The sequence below is a fragment of the Protopterus annectens genome, chromosome 2.part2, assembly GCF_019279795.1.
Source record: "Protopterus annectens isolate FY-2018-M chromosome 2.part2, PAN1.0, whole genome shotgun sequence".
In the NCBI taxonomy this organism is placed as follows: Eukaryota; Metazoa; Chordata; order Ceratodontiformes; family Protopteridae; genus Protopterus; species Protopterus annectens.
The window spans coordinates 915,294,927-915,313,878 of record NC_056730.1 but is presented as its reverse complement, the minus strand read 5'-3'; the positions used below and the strand labels follow the sequence as shown (position 1 = coordinate 915,313,878).

General features: G+C 40.9%; 1 protein-coding gene across 1 annotated transcript in view; it reads left to right on the top strand.

The window, feature by feature from the left end:
- The window catches only part of PLXNA4 (plexin A4), a 2,762,645-nt gene that overhangs the window by 1,639,824 nt on the left and 1,103,869 nt on the right, over positions 1–18,952 (top strand). Inside the window, exon 6 of the mRNA XM_044064236.1 lies at positions 1,315–1,438. Within this exon, the coding sequence (XP_043920171.1) occupies positions 1,315–1,438 (124 nt within the window). The remainder of the gene's footprint in view (positions 1–1,314; positions 1,439–18,952) is intronic.

Genomic DNA, 18,952 nt, shown 5'->3' with positions numbered 1-18,952 from the left:
TGCTTGTTAGTTCTTCTCAAGATGTTTTTCTTCCTTTAGGAAAAGGGGAGATGTAACCAGTTTTCCACACTTACAGGAATGTGCCTGCATTTAAAAGTAGTTTAGGAATAGCCACACAGGGGCTGCAATTTGTGGTGTCATCTTCAGTAATCTAGGTGGGAAGTTGTGTGTTCCAACTACACCATTTACTTCCATGGTCAGTAACAGAAAGGGAAGAAGAATGGAAGGAGAAATAGTTACAATTTGATGCAATGATGGCCTGGATGAGTGAGAAGGTATCTGTTTATTCATTTAGAAGAGCAATACTTCCACTTAATGCTTACTTTCAGAATCTTTCAGTAGAGTGTTGGTAGCTTTTTTTCTAGTGAAACCCTATTGATTGGGTTATTCCTCATGTTTTAAATAAGGTGTAATGAAACCTTTATTTTTGCAATTCAAAACGGTATTTAAAGTAGATTTTATTTTAAGTTAGGACTAGGTCAGCAATTGGAACTAGTGGTATCAGTTTTCTTGACATTTCATCCTCATCTGTTCTCTGAGACTGCACATTTAGTGTCTGCAAATACTAAAATATTCAGCAGATTTATAGCACCATTGGGAAAGAAAAAAGTTAAATAGCACTACAGAAGCAGTACATTTATGACTTGATGGAAGAAAGAAAACAGACATTAGCCATATTCCTGGGGGGGGGGGGGGGGTGCCACAGAAGAGAAGAAGCAGTTTAACCATGCTTTATTTATACGTGGCATAGAACAGTCCACTTTATGGGGAGTGAAACACATTTTGGGAAGATGATATAATATGTTTATGATGTCGACATCCATTAAAACAGCTTCCGCAAAAAGATGTCTTTGAAAAAAATTCTTCATTGACACACCTCATGGCTTTACCAATACTTACGAAGTTCTCCAGTACCTTTTGAATACTACATAAAGAGTTAAAACCTGAACTTTTGCAGCAAGGGTCTCTGCGTGTTTGAGTTGTTTTTAATGCTAATAAGAATATACAGATGTTATGTTTAACTTTATTGCACATTTTTGCCACTATTATAGAAAACAGACGGAACAAGAAGCAATACAAGTTAATTACAAGGGAATTAAGAAATGCTTTAAGTAAATGTATCATGTGATTTTACTATAGAACTAAGTTTATGCAAACAGAATAGGTAGTGGTACATTCTTATAGCTGCAGAATTTGCTCCTAGGTAGGGTGACTTGTAAAACATATTCTTCCATAAGACATTTTAATGTGTTAAGGTCATTGCTTGGATTGTAGCTTGAAACTACATTCAGCATCATCTTTTGTTTTGTTTAGGTGCACACGGAGAGAAAAATGTGAAAGAGCAAGTGAGCCACGGAGATTTGCCCTGGAGATAAGGCAGTGTGTGAAACTAAGTGTGCATCCAAACAACATCTCTGTTTCACAGTACAGTGTTCTGGTAAGTAATGTCTTAACTTTTTAAAAAGATTTCATGATTTATTTAGCTGTACTTGTACTGACTTTAAATCTTTGCTTTTCATGGTGCATATGATAGTAATTTAAGGTTCATATGAGGCTAACTGCCCTTGCGAGCCATTTTAAGCCTAGGCAATTATCCTTTGTGAGACTCAAACCCTGCACCTTGAGTTTGTAAGGCAAACACCTTAACCATTAGGTCACCCTCTCAACCTTAGTTGTAGCATGACTGAACAGTTCATAACTCATTGAATCTGTTCAGTATGTGGACCCTCTCTCCCAAAGAAATTTTCCCCACTGCAAGGTTTGCTGATCTTGAACTAGGTTATACATAGTGGGGACTGGAGAAGGTACAGCCTCCACAGTCAGAAATTTTATATGCAATACTCTTTAACCAAACCTGTTTGGTAAATTGTAGTGTTTGCAGGCTGTTTCCTTCTTCTATAATTGAACTTCTTTAATGCAGAAAATACGTTCTGAAGAGTGAGCACACATCAGTGCCCCTGTTGTAATTAAGGAGATAAAATACATAAATGCCCATTAATATTTACAACTGTAGGGACTTTGCAAAGTTAAGATTATCATTAGCATATTTTTTATGTCTTCCCATGTCACTCCTTTAATTTTGATTGTATACCTCCATGAAGTATGCATGTAAGTGCACTGTGCAAGCAATTAAAAGTTCAATGCATTCCACAAGAGGGCTAGCTACTAAGTTAAGATATGGCATATAAAGAAACCTTTAGTTTTGTACAGAGTACATATTACTAATATCCACCTTGCTGTCTTGTAGACTTTTCAAGAAATCTACTACAGTCAGAGGGACAGGCATTCATCTTAAATTTGTGAATAAATATATCACTTCAGTGGAATTGGGTCAGCGGAAGCACAAAATCAAATACCTCTGTCAGCTGAAGAGTGCAGAAGAGTCTATAAATGCAGACTGATAAAATTCTGTCCTTATGCAGACGTTATCCCTTTCTTGTTAATATCCTTCACCATCACAGTGCATATTTGTTGCCATCGTCTGCCACATATTACTCATGCACTCTATTCTGGCTGGTAAGCGCAAGCAATATAATGTGGTTATTGCTAAAAAAAAAAAAAAAAAAAAAACTACAGGAGTTATACTTAACAGTGGACTAAAACCTATTAGAAAAGATCCTGTATACACGTAAGGAATACTTGTAAGGAATGTGACTCATAAATTACTTGAAATCATAAATTGCATACAACAATAGTATATTAATGAGAAAAAAATAATGATAGCAATGTCTAACACCTAAACATGAAATGCATGGCTCCCTATTACGCTGTCGTGTCTTTGGCGAACTGAAAAGCACGAAAAGGCAAAATAACGAAGTGGCTTTTCAGAGAATTCTTTCCCTGGGGAAGAATTGGTTTGGCCGCTTTCGCTACTTTGCCTTTTCGGCACTGTAGTGCTATCTCAGAGTTGGTATATTTAAGTAGGGGGGTGTGGGGTCACAGCCCCCCATATTATTTAATGTTTTACAGTTTTTTTTTTGTTTTTATTTTGGAACAGCAATTTTTTTCCCTTGGAAAAGAATTGCTGTTCTGAGGTTTCAACATTGCAAGCTTTCGCTTACATGGGGTCGATTATGTGTCATTCGCTCTTTTGAGCATATGATATCATAATATAGACCCAAATACATTATAGTAAAGTTATAAAGTCATTACAGGGAATTGTCAATTTGCTAAAGCAGTTTATCCTAAATTAACAGTTCAAAAACTGGCTAAATTAAATTTTGGGGGCATTCAGATTAAAGTTTCTCAAGAATATTTGGAATGCAAGCAGTTAAGTAGAAATTGGGCTTTTAAATAGACATGTTGTTTATTTTTTTCATCATACAGCATTATTAGCAAAACAAACTTGTACTACTTTTTCTGAACTGGCATCTGTAACTAGCATCCTTGTTATGTAACCAATGGCAGTATAATTCATATCATGGCAAGAGACATGAGTAAATGAGGCATATATGTGGCCAGAGAAAGCATATCATAGAGACATCCATGGAGGCACCATACTGATGTCTTCTTCTTCTTTAATGCAGGTACCATGATGCAGTGCAATATAACATTCTATTAGCTCATGATCAGTAATGATTTCCTTAAGGAATCTTTTCACGCTGGGCACTTTTAATTTAAGAGTGGAAAAGCTGAAATAACTTATAGCTTTCTCATTTGATTTGCTAATAATCCCAAGATAAAGAGGCTGAACCTAATAAAGTGAGTGTAGTTTACTGGACTATGTTATTTAGGCACGAAAGATACTTGTAGATTGGCGTATGTTCTTTTAGACAAGGAAAAGACTTGTGGAGGCTAGGCAATGAAAGTGTCCCTATTTCCTTCTGTTTTTAGTCTGTAGAATGAAGTCTGAATTTGATAACTTTCTGTTTTTGACTTATCACTTCATGGTTGTATGTTGCATTCTTTTGAGCTGTTACAGTATCATCAGCAGAAAAGATTGGAGTTATCTTTATACATGCGAGTTCACTCTGTGGTGTGGTTCCATAATAGTACATGTCCTTCCATTCACATGGTGCAGAATTTCTTACATCTAGGATTCCCTGCCTAGGGCAGCCCAACAGCTGGCCAGTATACAAAAGCCTAAGGTTGCTTTCAAGTACGACGTATGTCACACATATTCTCCTTGCATAGCACAGGGCATAAAGGTGATGTCCGGATATACCACAACAAGTACTAATATGACTCTGTCATTGTCCATGTTGGAGTGAATGAATTGAGACATACCTCCCTGGACTACATGAAAAGAGACATGGAAGAGCTCTCGGATCATGTGGCCCAGGCAGGTATGACCCTACCCCTGAATAGCATTCTGCCTTCGCCCAGAATGATGCCACAATATAAGGACAAAATGATTGACTTCAACAATTGGCTAAACGTCTGGTGTCATTCAAAGGGGATCCAGTATCTGTCTGCCTGGGACGACATGATCGACAGACCACAATGCTTTGACAGAGATGGTCTGCACCTGTCGCCCCTGGAATTCAGGTTACTGGCTAAGGCTCTTACCACCCCTATAGTGCTTTTTTTAGGCAAAGTTCCAAGGACAAAACCACCACTGTAACAGGTACAAGCATACAAATTCTAAAGGTAATGCTACTCAATGCTAGAAGTCTAAACCTCAAAATGCACTCTCTTGAGGCACTCCTAAAAATGGAGAACATCGATATCTGTGCAGTAACTGAGACCTGGTTCAAGGCTCCAGAAAGCACCCCTGCAATACCAGGCTACAACTCTTACCACACTTTTCGGCTACCAAACCAGGACCGAAACACTAAAGGTAGAGGAGTGTCCATATTCACCAAGGATGTTCACACCACCAGGCTAGTTGCCCAACACAATGCGTCTGAAATTCTCCAGGTGCAACTAACACTAGGTAAGACTGCAGTCCAAATTGTAGCTTGCTACAGATCCCCCACCATGCCCCAAGAATCTCACTACACCTTTCTAAACATACTGTAAAATATTAAGATACAACCAAACACCCTTATACTCAGTGATTTCAACTACCCTGCCATTAACTGGGAAAACTACTCCTGTACCAACACCTTTGCCCAACATTAATCCATAGTCCAATATCCTAGACCTGGTCATTACCAACATGGGAAATCAATGCGCCACACCTATGGTCATCTCCTCGTTGGTCAGGTCTGACTATAAGCTAATCACCCTTAACGTCCACATCCCACCCCACCCCCCCCAGGAAGGAAACCTCCATAAAAAACTTCTCCAAAGCCAACTTCATGCTACTCAAGTTAGAAGTGACAAACTTCATGACACCCATGCAGACGGGAACTGAAAGTTTGACTGCTGAATCCTACACTAAGGCACTGTACGAGCACATCCACTCAGGCATGAAACGTGCCATCCCAAATAAAACCAAGTTGCTCTCCTCCAAAAAAAAGAAAGCCAATCTGGGGGTCCCCTGCCATAAACAAACGTTACAACAAAAGGAAGAAACTGTTGCAAAAAAGAGGAAAATCCTAGGATGCAAACAAGCAAAAAACTCCCTTACCAGCCTCAGTAAGAAGCTGAGATCCCTCATAAAATCCTCCAAAGTTAGTTATGAAAATAAAATTGCCAAAGATTCCAAAGAAAACCACAAGGCATTCTAAATGGCAATGCTCAGATCTTTTCTGAGCTACAACAGAATGGCATTAAATATACTGATCCCAAGGATATTGCCAATATCCTGGCAGATCAATTCAGTGCCAACTTCACCCCCCTCTCATCCCCTAAACGGCCCATCTCAATACTAGAAGATTGTCAAATTCCAGTAATAACGGCCACACAGGTAAAAAATGCACTCTCTAAAGCTAAGAATACAGCATCCATGGGACCAGATGACATCCCGGGCTGTGTACTACATGAGCTACAAAATTAACTGGCACCTCACCTAAGTGTCATGTTTAATCATAGCCTCACCTCAAGCTTCATGCCCACTGAGTGGTGCACAGCTACAGTTATCCCTCTCCACAAGGGGGGATCCACCTTGGATCCCGGGAACTACTGCCCCATCAGTCTGACGAGCATGATCTGCAAGGCCATGGAATGTATTATCATGGAACTTATAAACAAAGACATTGGCAAACTTCAAACACTGGACCCCACCCAGTTTTGGTACGTGAAGGGTCAATCCTGTCTCCTGAACCAGATTGGCTTCTTTGAATCAGTCTCCAAAGATGTGGACGACGGTAAGGTGGTCCAAAAAGCCTGTCTGGACCTCAACAAGGCCTTTGACACCATCCCCCACTCTGCAATCATAGATAGACTTACTAAGCTGGACATTAATCCCTACGTCACTCGATGGGTTGCCAACTGGCTTACTGACATAACCCACACTGTAAAAGTAGCCAACTCCAAATCCAGCTCCAGACAAGTGGAGTACCTCAGGATTCAGTCCTGTGACTGCTCTTGTTTGGCATCTACTTCTCTGAAGTACAGGCCAACACTAAGGGACTCTGGCTATCAAAGTTTGCAAATGATTGCAAACTGGGAGCCATTATTGAATCCCCAAATCATGTGGATACTCTACAAAAGGGCCTTACAGAAACAGATGCTTGTTGCCAGAGCCATGGGCTCAAGCTCAATGCCAAGAAATGTATAGTTATCCCCTTTGGGAAAAAAAACATGTACCCGTTTATTACCACATAGGTGGCAGTACACTAAACACCAAAAGTGTGATAAGAGACTTAGGGACACAGGTGGACAGTGGTCTCACCTTCGATAACCACATCATCACAACAGTCAGGAAATCCTTCTATGTGGTGCACCTCATCACTAAGTGCTTTTCATCCAGAAAAAAGGAGGTCATTGTCCCACTGTACTCATCTCTCATTAGACCCATTATAGAATACAATGCCCCATTTGGTATGTACCTCTCAAGACATCTGCAACAACTGGAAAGGTCACAGAAATACCCCACTAAAAGAATAACAGGCCTAAAGCAGATGCCGTATGCTGACCACCTTAAAAAACTCCAGCTATACTCTGTGGCATACCTTCTACTCAGAGGTGATCTCTGCTTAACATATAAGGCCATGTCAAACCCAGAGCTGTTGGACATGCTGCACTTAAAGAAATCCCAATCCCTCAGAGCCACACACTCCAGGGATCTAAACCTTGTCATCACAATAAACAAAACATGCTGGAGGGATAGGTTCCTGACCCAGAGACTCCCCAGACTCTGGAATAGACTGCCTATACATGTCAAGCAAAGCGCCTCTTTGGCCCTCTTCAAAAGGAACCTTGACGATTGGATGGGAGAAAGGAAATTCAACCCAGGAGACAGATTCCCCATGAAGACCACCACAGACAGGGTTTATTTTGCTTATTCACATCTCACAACCATACATCCTGCTCTATCTGTCAGAGTATTGCACCAAAACTCTGTGTAGTAGGCTTTCTTCCTTAGCATTGTATCTGGAGAATCAGCGTCTTAAGCTTCTAACTAAGAATACTATAGAAGGAACTTCCACCCTGAAGGTCAGCCTTTAGGGAAGAAGAAAGTTAAGAAACCCAGACAGGAATCTTCTGCTGTCCAGCCTCCACCAGATGTTTCTCCTGAGGTTGAGTGAGAACCTGGAGGTTTGCCCAGCTTTGTAATTGGATTCCTCTGTTGTGACCGAGTTGGAGGCCTGTGGGGATCTGGCTTTCAGCACATCCGATGAGGCTCTGTAGACATCCATTTCAGACGTTCAGGAGGAACCATGGTTGATTATTTCTGAACAGCCTAGGGGTGTTCCTCAGATTTTAGTTAGGGAAGAAGTCCCTACTACTGTTATTGAATGCCATTCTGGGTCAGAGCCTTCCAAGTTTTACAGGGCAGACATCACATTAAAGAAAAAACAAAAAAAAATAAGCATGTTCCTCCTGCAACTAAGGATCCACAGAGTGTGTGGCAGGCCTTTACTCATGGTTTGTTCAATGATTTGATGACATAGAAATCTCCTCAGGGGTTTTTGTTCCAGCTCCCCCTTGGTCCTCTAGTCCCCTTAACTCTTTCATTCCAATTGAGCTCAGGAAGTTTGCACTGTAACTTCCAATGGGCGGAGCCTAAGCCTTTTGACAGAATCAAATTATGTCCTCACATTTCAAACAAATGTTCATATTTCTGGATCCATAAGGTTTATAAAAGAAGTATAAATGGCAAACTCTTCAGGACAAACTATTTTTATAGTGGCAGTATTCTTTAGGTTCTAGGTCTTAAACTGAATTTTATAAGTGACAGTAAAAATAGTAACTATTACATTTGTAATATTTTGGAAGCAACTTACAATGTCTCAGCAATCACTCAAGTTATACACCTACGGTCAGCAGCATTTTATTCATCTAGCCGAGAGCTTTCAAACGAGGTTAATGAGTTTTGTCTGTTTTACTTGGTTATTGAGATATTTAGAAAAATGTGAAAATTATATCTATATAAATTAATATCATAAAAACAACAGTTAATATCTGTTTATCTGCACTAGACAGAGGCCAGCTATTAATGGCTTTAAGATGAAATCTTTTAAACACTGTACATAGCATGGTTTTGGAACTTATATGCAAATATGAACAAGCAATATTTGATGCCTAGAGGTGTCCATAGGAGTTAACTGCAAATGCATCTGGAGATGTCACTCGGACGTAATGAGTTAAAAGACCCAGGGGACAGGATTCCTCTGAGGAGAAGCTGGTTTCTGATGAAGAATCCCTTGCTTGGGCAATGGGTCAGTGGAAGAGGAATCTACCAGTCCGTATTCTTCTTTGAAGAGATTTCTTTTTGGGAGAAAATCTCCAGGATGATGGACCTTTTTTAAATGGGATTGTGCCTCAGGTCTCTGAAATTCATAAGAGGTACTATGAGTTGCTGCAGATGGAATCTCCAAAACCTTCTGCTATACCTCCTATTTTGGCTGATCTGTTGGATGCATTTTCTAATGCCTCTAAAGCCCCTGATTCTCTGACCCCTGCTCGCAAAAAGCCTGATAGGTTTTATAGGGTGCCTGAGGACTGCCACTTTTTGTACAAGTGTCCACTTCCTGACCCTTTGGTAGTGTCTCTAGCCTCTGACAAGCCCTCTCAGTTGCTTCCTTTGCCCAGGTTATTTCCTTCTAATAAAGACAGCAAAACCATGGAAGCCAAGTAAGAAGGTTTACACCTCAGCTACCTTGGCTTTAAGGGCTATTCATTATCAGACCCATTTGTCCAGGAATGCATTGGCTCTCCTTTCTCAGGTTATTTCTGAATATCCAGACTCTCAGGGTAAAACTTCTGCTCATTCCCTGTTAGGGACTTCCTCACAGGTGGTTCATCATTCCATCAGGTGTAGTTATAATGTAGCAGATGCTTCTTCTATAGATGCTGCTTTTGGGTCAGTGATGAGGAGTTATTCCTGGCTTTGGCTTCAACCTTTACCTGATAATATTAAGGCTAAGTTGATGGCTGCCTCTCTTGATAAACACTTTTTGGGGAAGCTGCTGCTGATTTGTTTAAGTCCCTTTAAGATAAGGGGAAAGGCTTATAGGAACTCAAACATGCGTTTGTCTTTCCTGTTCCTAAATTTCTGAGAAACTACCTCAGTAAGCCAGCCATTGTTCACAGGTAGTCTCACCCTCCTCCTAAGGGTAAAATGGTGGCAAGTGGGCTCCTCCTGCTAAGGTTACTCAGACTTCAGGGAATGAAAAGTCTTCCTTTCCAGATAAACAAAGTGCTGTCTGACTATCCATTTCTTCCCAGCCACGTTCCTCTTTCTCTTCACCTCTCTCTCTCTTCCTGTTTGGCTTCAGGTTACTCAGGATTCTTGGGTTCTGTCCATCATTCATCGGGGTATTTCATGGTGTGGAAATCCCATCCCCATTTATGGGCATTCCTCAGCCTCCTCTGAAACAACTTCCCTTTTTCTCAGAGGTACTTTGAGACCTTTTGACTCAAGGTATTGTTCAAGGGTTGGGAAGGTGGCTTAATGGCTAAGGTGTTTGCCTTACAAACACAAGGTGCAGGGTTTGAGTCTCACAAGGGATAATTGGCTAGGCTTAAAATGGCTCGGAAGGGCAGTTAGCTTAGTACTAAACTATGAACTATGAACTATGAAGAGGTGCCTGTGTCCCAAAGGGGGAGGGTTTTTTTTACAACAGAATGTTTCTAGTACCCAGAAAAGAGAGTACTTGGTGACCCATTCTAGACCTCTCATCTCAACACTTTCTGAAGATGCCCACTTTTTGAATGCTGTATTTACAGACACTGTTCCCTCTTTTGCTTCCTCAGGCGTATATGGTGTCTCTGCATCTCATGGATGCTTATCTCCATATTCCAATCCATCCCCTTTTCAGGAAGTTTTTGCATTTTTCTGTTGCTTCCTGGCATTTTCAGTTCTCTGTTTTGCCTTTTGGCTTTTGTACTTCCGCACGAGTGTTCACCAAATGCCTTGCTCCTGTGATTGCTTTTTGCATGCTTCAGGGGATCTAAGTATTTCCTTACTTGGATGACCTGCTGATTCAGGCCTCCTTCCCAGGGATCATTTTGAAAACATTTTTATTTTGCCATTTCCACTTCTTCAGAGCCTGGGGTTCACAATAAACTTCAAAAAGTCTTCTCTGACTTCTTCTCAAGATCATGTTTTTCTGGGTTACAGGATTCAGATGGTGCCTATGCTGGCATTCCTGCTGGATCACAAGGCCTTAGGTCTCATTTCCTTCTTTCAAACTCTTCCTCCTCTGGCCTGCATTGCAGCTCGGGAGTTTGTGAGAACTCTGGGTTTCATGATGCATTGCAGCTAGGGAGTTTGTGAGAACTCTGGGTTTCATGGCATCCACAATGCCTATGTTCTTTCTGGACAACTCTACATGAGAAAGTTTCAGTGGTTTTGAACATCCTCTAGAATTTGTAGTTCCTTGTCTTAAGAAGGAACTTATGTGGTTGATGCAGTAGTTGTCTTTAAACCTAGGGATCTCTTTCCTCTCAGGAGATGTTCACAGACACATCAAATTTAGGATGGGGAGCAACTTTTGGCTCCCTAAAGGTGCAGGAGGTGTGGTCACCTTCTCCTCAGCAGAAGGAGCACATCAATGCCAAAGAGATGACAGCCCTTCTGTTGGCTCTTCAGGATTTTCTTCCTCTTTCTTCCCCATGACCACTCAAGGTATTCGCAGACAATACCACAGTGATATGATATATAAACAAACAGGGGGGAACAAGTTCTTCCCTTCTTTGCTGGTTGGCGCTCCTGGTATGGGATCTTACTGTCAAGTATCAAATGACTCTTCAGGCAGTTTACATTTTCTCAGGTCAAAACACTGTGGCAGACACTCTGAGCAGGTACTTAACTCAATCCCATAAACGGTTGCTTCACAGGGATGTGTGGGGTATTTCTTAAGTAGATCTTTTTGCCTCCCCCCTGAACAGACAACTTCCACGTCTTTGTACTAGAGTCCCAGGTCCTCTGGTGTGGAAGGTGGATGCCCTGTCTTTTTTGGAATGAGCTTTTTTTATGCTTTCCCTCCCCTTCCCCTCAACAGTATGCTTCCAAAATCTTGTTGGTGACTCCCTGATGGCTGAGACAGCATTGGTTCCCTCTTCTGCATTTAGCCAAGGGCAGTCATCACAAGTTACCTCACAGGGTGGACCTACTCACACAAGACAAGTGATCTCTCATTCATCCCCACCTGTCCACTCTTCAGCTGACACTGTGGGTGATATGATTTTGATTCCACATAGACATCTTTTTTTAGAGGATGTGCTTAGGGTCCTGCAGAAGGCCATGAAACCCAATACTAGGAAATCCTACTTATTGAAATGGAAGAAGTTTTCTGTTTGGTGTCTCTGTTGTAACCTGGATCCACTTTCTGTGGATGTTCCTTTGGTTCTCTCTTATCTGTGTGAATTGTTCAATGCTGGGTTGGCTTATTCTTCTGTTAAGGCCCACGTATCAGCTATCGCTGCTTGTCTGCCTTTATCTCCTCCTTTAACTTCTAGATTTGAAGCTAAACAGTTCTTTAAAGATGTCCTTCGTATTAGGCCTGCCAGGAAGCCTGTTCCTCCTCCCTGGGATCTTAATTTTGTTTTGGAGCCTGCTGCTTCAGCTTCCTTACAACATTCCTCTGGGACGACTGTTCTTTTGTTGGCCCTTACTTCTGCCATATAGGTGTCTGAGCTTCAAGCCCTTATAACTTGTACTCCTTTGTTTGGTGTTTCATAAGGACAGGGTGTCCTTGCTTAATAATCCTTCTTTTATGCCAAAGGTGGTGAATGAGTTGTCTCTTAACCAGTCTATTCATTTGCCTGCTTTTTTCCCTTCTCCACAATCTGACAGTGAGAGGGTGCTGCATATTTTGGATGTGCACAGACAACTATTTAGGTAAGATTAAGTTTATTAGAAAATCTGATCAGTTGTTTGTTTCTTTTCATCCTAGGTCCCTAGGATTAGCTGTATCCAAGCAAACTTATTTTTTCTTGAATCTCTAAAGCTATTTCTTTTTGTTATACTTTCATGGTAAGAACCTTCCTTCTTCTGTAAAGGCTCTGTTCCCGAAGCAGCTATCTGGACTTCTGTGCATACTTTTACAAAGCACTATACGTTGGATGGAATCTTCAGAGCTAAAGCTGGTTTTACTAAGGCCATCCTTCATGGCATTCTAGAGGGGTCTGCTGGTCCTTCCTCCTCCCAAGTTCATTCTTGAGCTTTAGCACTCTCCCAGATGTAAGGAATACTGCAACATTTGAATGTAAAGATATAGTACAGTTGTTTAAATTCTTACCATAGCAGTAGATATGCTTTCCTTTACCATTGCAGCATTCACATCCTCCCTCCCAACTCCTCCTGGTTCATTTCACTTCTGGATTTGCTGATTACCTCTTGTTTTTTCTTGGGCTGGCATTCCTACTGGGGCTATCAGTTCTGAGGATGGTACGTCTGAACATCACCTTTATGCCCACGCAACACAAGGAGCATACCATATGTGTGATGTATGGTGTACCTTAAAGCAACCTCAAGGTTTGGTATACTGGCCAGACATCAGGCTGCCCTAGGCAGGGAATCCCAGATGTAAGGAATACTTCAAGAGTGAAGGAAAGGACATCTGTTGTTATGGTAAGATTTTACACAACTGTACTTTATTTAATAATGGCCTCTGTCCTCCCCCAAATAGACAGTAGTGCCAAACCAGACCAAAGCTTTTAAATAAGCAGACTAGAAAGAAAATGGTAACATGTCATGGTCATGATGTTACGCTTCTGCCTATATATACAAATGTTTGCTTAAGGACAGTGTGTACTCTTCTCACATATGAACATTAATACACAGTTTTAAATAAGCATATTTTATTTAGAAAAATCAAATGACAAGTTTGATAAATTGTGCAAGAAACAAAGTCTATAGTAACCAAGATCAATTAGTCTAACAATATCTACAAAAACACAACAGAGTATCCTGCAATCCAGACAGGATGACTCCTGCTTGTTTGGTGCTTTAGGAATATGATTCACCAGTTTGACAGATTAAGACTTGCATTTGATATGATAATCGCCAGTAGAACAGATGACAAGTAATTCTCCAGCTGAATGCTAAACTGGAAAGCATCACAACTTCTTTTTCCAGAAAATGGCTTTATCCAATGTGTTTGTGGTAAACTGGAAAACTATGTAATTGTAGTTGATTATGAGAAGTATGCCCTGATCTTTTGCTCTAAAGCAAATAGCATTTTTGGTCAAGTTAGACATAACTGAGTCAGTATGGAATGAATGTAAAAAAACTGAATAGGTGAAGAGTGCATGAATCTTCTGCTTTTCATAGGTTCATAGGTAGGTACTAGGCTATCTGCCCAAAGGCATTTATAAGCCTAGCCAGAATGTGTTGGCTTTCGCAGCCCCCTTAGATTAGTTCCCTGTGCCTCTCTCCAGCAGAGCCACTGAAGTGATCCCCGGGCTAAACTTTCTGTTTTCCATCCACTAGTCAAGGTTTCTCTTTAAGAGTGTTAGGGAGGAGCTCTGCCTAATGTAGATTGCAATCTTGTTCCAAAGCATGGCAAGTCTGTGAGACAGGAATCTATCCCTTCAGCACATCCTGTTTATTGTTGTGGTGAGGTTTAGATCCCTAGACCGTGTGGCTCAAGGAGATAAGATTTTCTTTAGGTGAAGCATAGCCATAAATTCTGGGTTGGACATGGCCTTGTATGTCAGGCAGAGTTCACCTCTGCGTAGGTGGTATGCAACCGAGTACAGCTGGAGTTTCTTCATTCGAGCTGCATAGGGCATCTGTTTGAGGCCAGTGATCCTCTTGGTGAGGTACTTCTGTGGTCTTTCCAGCTGTTGCAGGTGTCTTGTAAGGTACATCCCAAATGGGGCGCTGTACTCTATTATGGGTATGATGAGTGATGAGTAGAGGGGCACAATGTCCTCTTTTGATCTGGATGCGAACCCTTTTGTGATTAGGTGGGTCACATAGAAGGATTTTCTAACCATTTTGGCAATGCGATTATCAGAGGAGAGATTACTATCTACTTGGGTCCCCAGATCCCTTATTACATCTTCCGTATTTAGGGGACTATCACCTATGTGGTAGTTTGTGGGTACTTTGTTTTTTCCAAAGGGAATGACTATGCACTTTTTGGCATTTAGCTTGAGCCCATGATGTTGACACCAGGTATCTGTCTCAGTGAGACCCTTTTGGAGGATGTCTGTGTCAGCCAGAGAGTCAATTATAGCCCCTAGTTTGCAGTCGTCTGCGAACATGGTCAGCCATAGCCTTCTTGTGCTTGCCTGTACCTCTGAGAAGTATATGCTGAACAGGAGGGGTCCTAGGACTGAGCCCTGGGGAATGCCACTTGTAACCAGTTTAGAGTCAGACCTAGCTCCCACAACTCTCACCATGTGGGTTCTGTCTGTGAGCCAGTTGGCAACCCATCTTGTGATGTAGGGGTTTATGTTCAGGCTGGTGAGCTTGTGTATAATACCAGAATGGGGAATGGTGTTGAAGGCCTTTGCGAGGTCTAGATAGGCTGTCTGTACCACCTTTCCCTCGTCTATAGCCTTGGTAACTGTCTCAAAGAAGTCCATCAGGTTTAGGAGGCATGATCTGTCCTTAACAAAGCCGAATTGGATAGTGCCCAGCATTTGGAGGTTCCCAATGTCTCTGTTAATGCGTTCATGATGATTCACTCCATAGCCTTGTAGACCAAGCTAGTCAGGCTTATAGGGCGATAGTTCCCAGGGCCTTTTGTGGCTCTGCCTTTGTGGAGCAGAATAACCATTGCTGTGCGCCACTCTATAGGTACGTATGCAGCTGAGGCACAGATTGACAAAGCTCTCTCTGCATCTTAATTATTGGATGGTGATTAGAGTGAAGGTAAGCTACTGGGAGTAACTAACAGGCAGAACCAGGTTTTTAACTTGGTCTGAATTTCATAATAGATATTGATCAGGATTTTTTTTTATGAGGCCCTCCAAACATAATATAAATAGCTGGAAATCCAGAATAGTCTCTGATGCTAGGGGTTGATACTCATATTTTATAATAAGGATTACGCAAGGTAATAACCCATTATTTAAATTAATATTTATGTACTATAGGGTGGCCTTCCAAGCAAAAGAAGAGGCAAAAGTGCTATTGATAAGGAGATGAGTTGAGCACTATTGATACGGAGATGAGGTGAGCACTACTGGTAAGGAGATAAGGGGAACACTATTGATAAGCAGATGAGGTGATCACTATTGAGAAGGAGAAAAGGTGAGCACTATTGATAAGGAGATGAGGTGAGCACTATTGATAAGGAGATGAGGTGAGCACTACTGGTAAGGAGATAAGGGGAACACTATTGATAAGCAGATGAGGTGATCACTATTGATAAGGAGAAAAGGTGAGCACTATTGATAAGGAGATGAGGGGAGCACTATTGATAAGGAGATGAGGTGAGCACTATTGATAAGCAGATGAGGGAAGCACTATTGATAAGGAGATGAGGTGAGCACTACTGATAAAGAGATGAGGTGAGCACTATTGATAAGGAGATGAGGTGAGCACTATTGATAAGGAGATGAGGTAAGCACTACTGGTAAGGAGATAAGGGGAACACTATTGATAAGCAGATGAGGTGATCACTATTGATAAGGAGAAAAGGTGAGCACTGTTGATAAGGAGATGAGGGGAGCACTATTGATAAGGAGATGAGGTGAGCACTATTGATAAGGAGATGAGATGAGCACTATTGATAAGCAGATGAGGGAAGCACTATTGATAAGGAGATGAGGTGAGCACTACTGATAAGGAGATGAGCTGAGTACTATTGATAAGGAGATGAGGTGAGCACTATTGATAAGAAGATGAGGTGAGCACTGTTGATAAGGAGATGAGGGGAGCACTATTGATAAGGAGATGAGGGGAGCACTGTTGATAAGCAGATGAGGTGAGCACTATTAATAAGGAGATGAGGGGAGCACTATTGATAAGGAGAAGAGGTGAGCACTATTGATAAGGAGATGAGGGGAACACTATTGATAAGGAGATGAGGTGAGCACTATTGATAAGCAGATGGAGGAGCACTATTGATAAGGAGATGAGGTGAGCACTACTGATAAGGAGATGAGGAGAGCACTATTGATAAGGAGATGAGGGGAGCACTATTGATAAGCAGATGAGGTGAGCACTATTGATAAGGAGATGAGTGGAGCACTATTGATAAGGAGAAGAGGTGAGCACTATTGATAAATAGATGAGGGGAGCACTATTGATAAGGAGATGAGGTGAGCACTACTGATAAGGAGATGAGCTGAGCACTATTGATAAGGAGATGAGGTGAGCACTACTGATAAGGAGATGAGCTGAGTACTATTGATAAGGAGATGAGGTGAGCACTGTTGATAAGAAGATGAGGTGAGCACTATTGATAAGGAGATGAGGTGAGCACTACTGATAAGGAGATGAGCTGAGCATTACTGATAAGGAGATGGATGTGCGCACTACTGATAAGGAGATGAGGGGAGCACTATTGATAAGGAGATGAGGTGAGCACTATTGATAAAGAGATGAGGGGAGCACTATTGATAAGGAGATGAGGGGAGCACTATTGATAAGGAGATGAGGTGAGCACTATTGATAAGGAGATGAGGGGAGCACTGTTGATAAGGAGATGAGGGGAGCACTATTGATAAGGAGATGAGGGGAGCACTATTGATAAGGAGAAGAGGTGAACACTATTGATAAGTAGATGAGGTGAGCACTTTCAGGCACCAGTTATTGAGAGAGGTTGGAGGCATATATTCCTGAGCTTCAGCTTTTTAAATATCTTAAAATAGTTTTATACATAAATGTCTCCCCAAGTACTTTTGTATACCACAATAGTTAGCTTGGATTTTCCTGGGAACTAGGGTGCCACTGTTGTGCAGCAGTAGCGTTGTTACCTCACAGCAAGAGGTTCTCCAGTTTGATTCTCGGCTGGGGTGCAAATGTTAAATAAATAATACTAGATCTGCAGGTTTGAAGTCCTGAGGATGAGAATCACATATTTTGGGAATATAGGATTTATATAAGTTTAAGCAAGATTTCCAGGTGATGGGCATTTCCCTAAGGGAAGATAAGTGGCATATCAACAAACAGTTCTATTTTCTAGGTGAATTTTATTTTGAGGAGTGGGCTAGATATGAACATAGCTTAATAGTTTTGTTAATAATTATAATTAAAAAAACAAGCATATGGAAATGGAAGCAGCTACACCCACAACTATGAAAGAAGTGGCTGATTTTATATCAGATATAAATGAACTAGAACTGAAGAGGCTAGATGAAAGTAACAAAATTGGACATACAAATAAACGGCTGCTTTTGTTGTAAGATTTTTTGGATTCACTGCAGAGCTCAAAGGAGAATAGGTGAGGTGAAAAGGGCATTGGAAAAAATGATGACTTCCACTTACTAGGTGATTTGATTATAATTAAATAGGTAGTGGAGGTCTGAAAAATTCTATTGCAGGCCATTGAACCCCAACCCACCGAAGATCCGAATCACCAAAAATCTAATGCCGGAAAAACAAAACACCAAAAAGCTGAAATTAAATGTTTTTTCATGACTGGACAAGACTACCAGACCCCTAACCTTACTTATACTAACCTCTAAGTTGGACCAACGTGAAGAAGGTTGAAATCCCACATTAGGACATCACTGGTGATATACAATTAGAAGTCTCCTTGACAGTAATTTCCTCTGGACAACTGCCTTAAACGAGCTGATTCAGAGTGTCCCGAGCCTCAGACAATTGACATTAGAAGAAACACACTTCATCCACCTGTCGGGTAACTGATTTGAAATCCATGTGTAAAACTGAATATTAGTCTGTATGTATATATCAGTAAGATACATATATTTTGTTTTAGATTTTTTTATGTTTTTGGTGGAAACCTGTTGCCAGATTATTAATGTTTGTATATCTAAATTCATTTACCTGTTGCTTTGTGTTATTTAAGAAAATTAACCTCTGCTTTTAATAAAGGTTAAGTGCTAAAAAAACTAATACAGGTGAGTTTTTTGCAGGAGAAACAAAACTTTTTTCCATGCATAAAGTAGTTTTCAGAGTAGTATGTTTTCCTCAGGTCATGATACCGTTTGAAAGGGCTGTAAATTCATCATTTATAGAAGAAGCATATAGTAACAAGAAATAATGTTTAGATGGACTGTGGTAAACTTGACTGCAACAAAGTCACCTTAGAAATCCATCCTTCCAGATTGTAATATCCATAACAAAACATAATCATTAATTTCATAAATTTGTCTAACTTGCAGTGACAAGTGTAGTGTTGTTAGCTGGCAAGGATGCAGCATAAGCATACAGTTTTACTGCATCTAAATAATTTATCAGTTTAGTCTTGAAGCTTTAAAGGCATTCATTCATTAATTTTTCATTCTTTAGTTAACTGGATAAGCAAGATTATCCTGGAAGGGTCAGTTGTAGCTATGAACTTGGTGGAAAGGCAAACATTGCATTAAA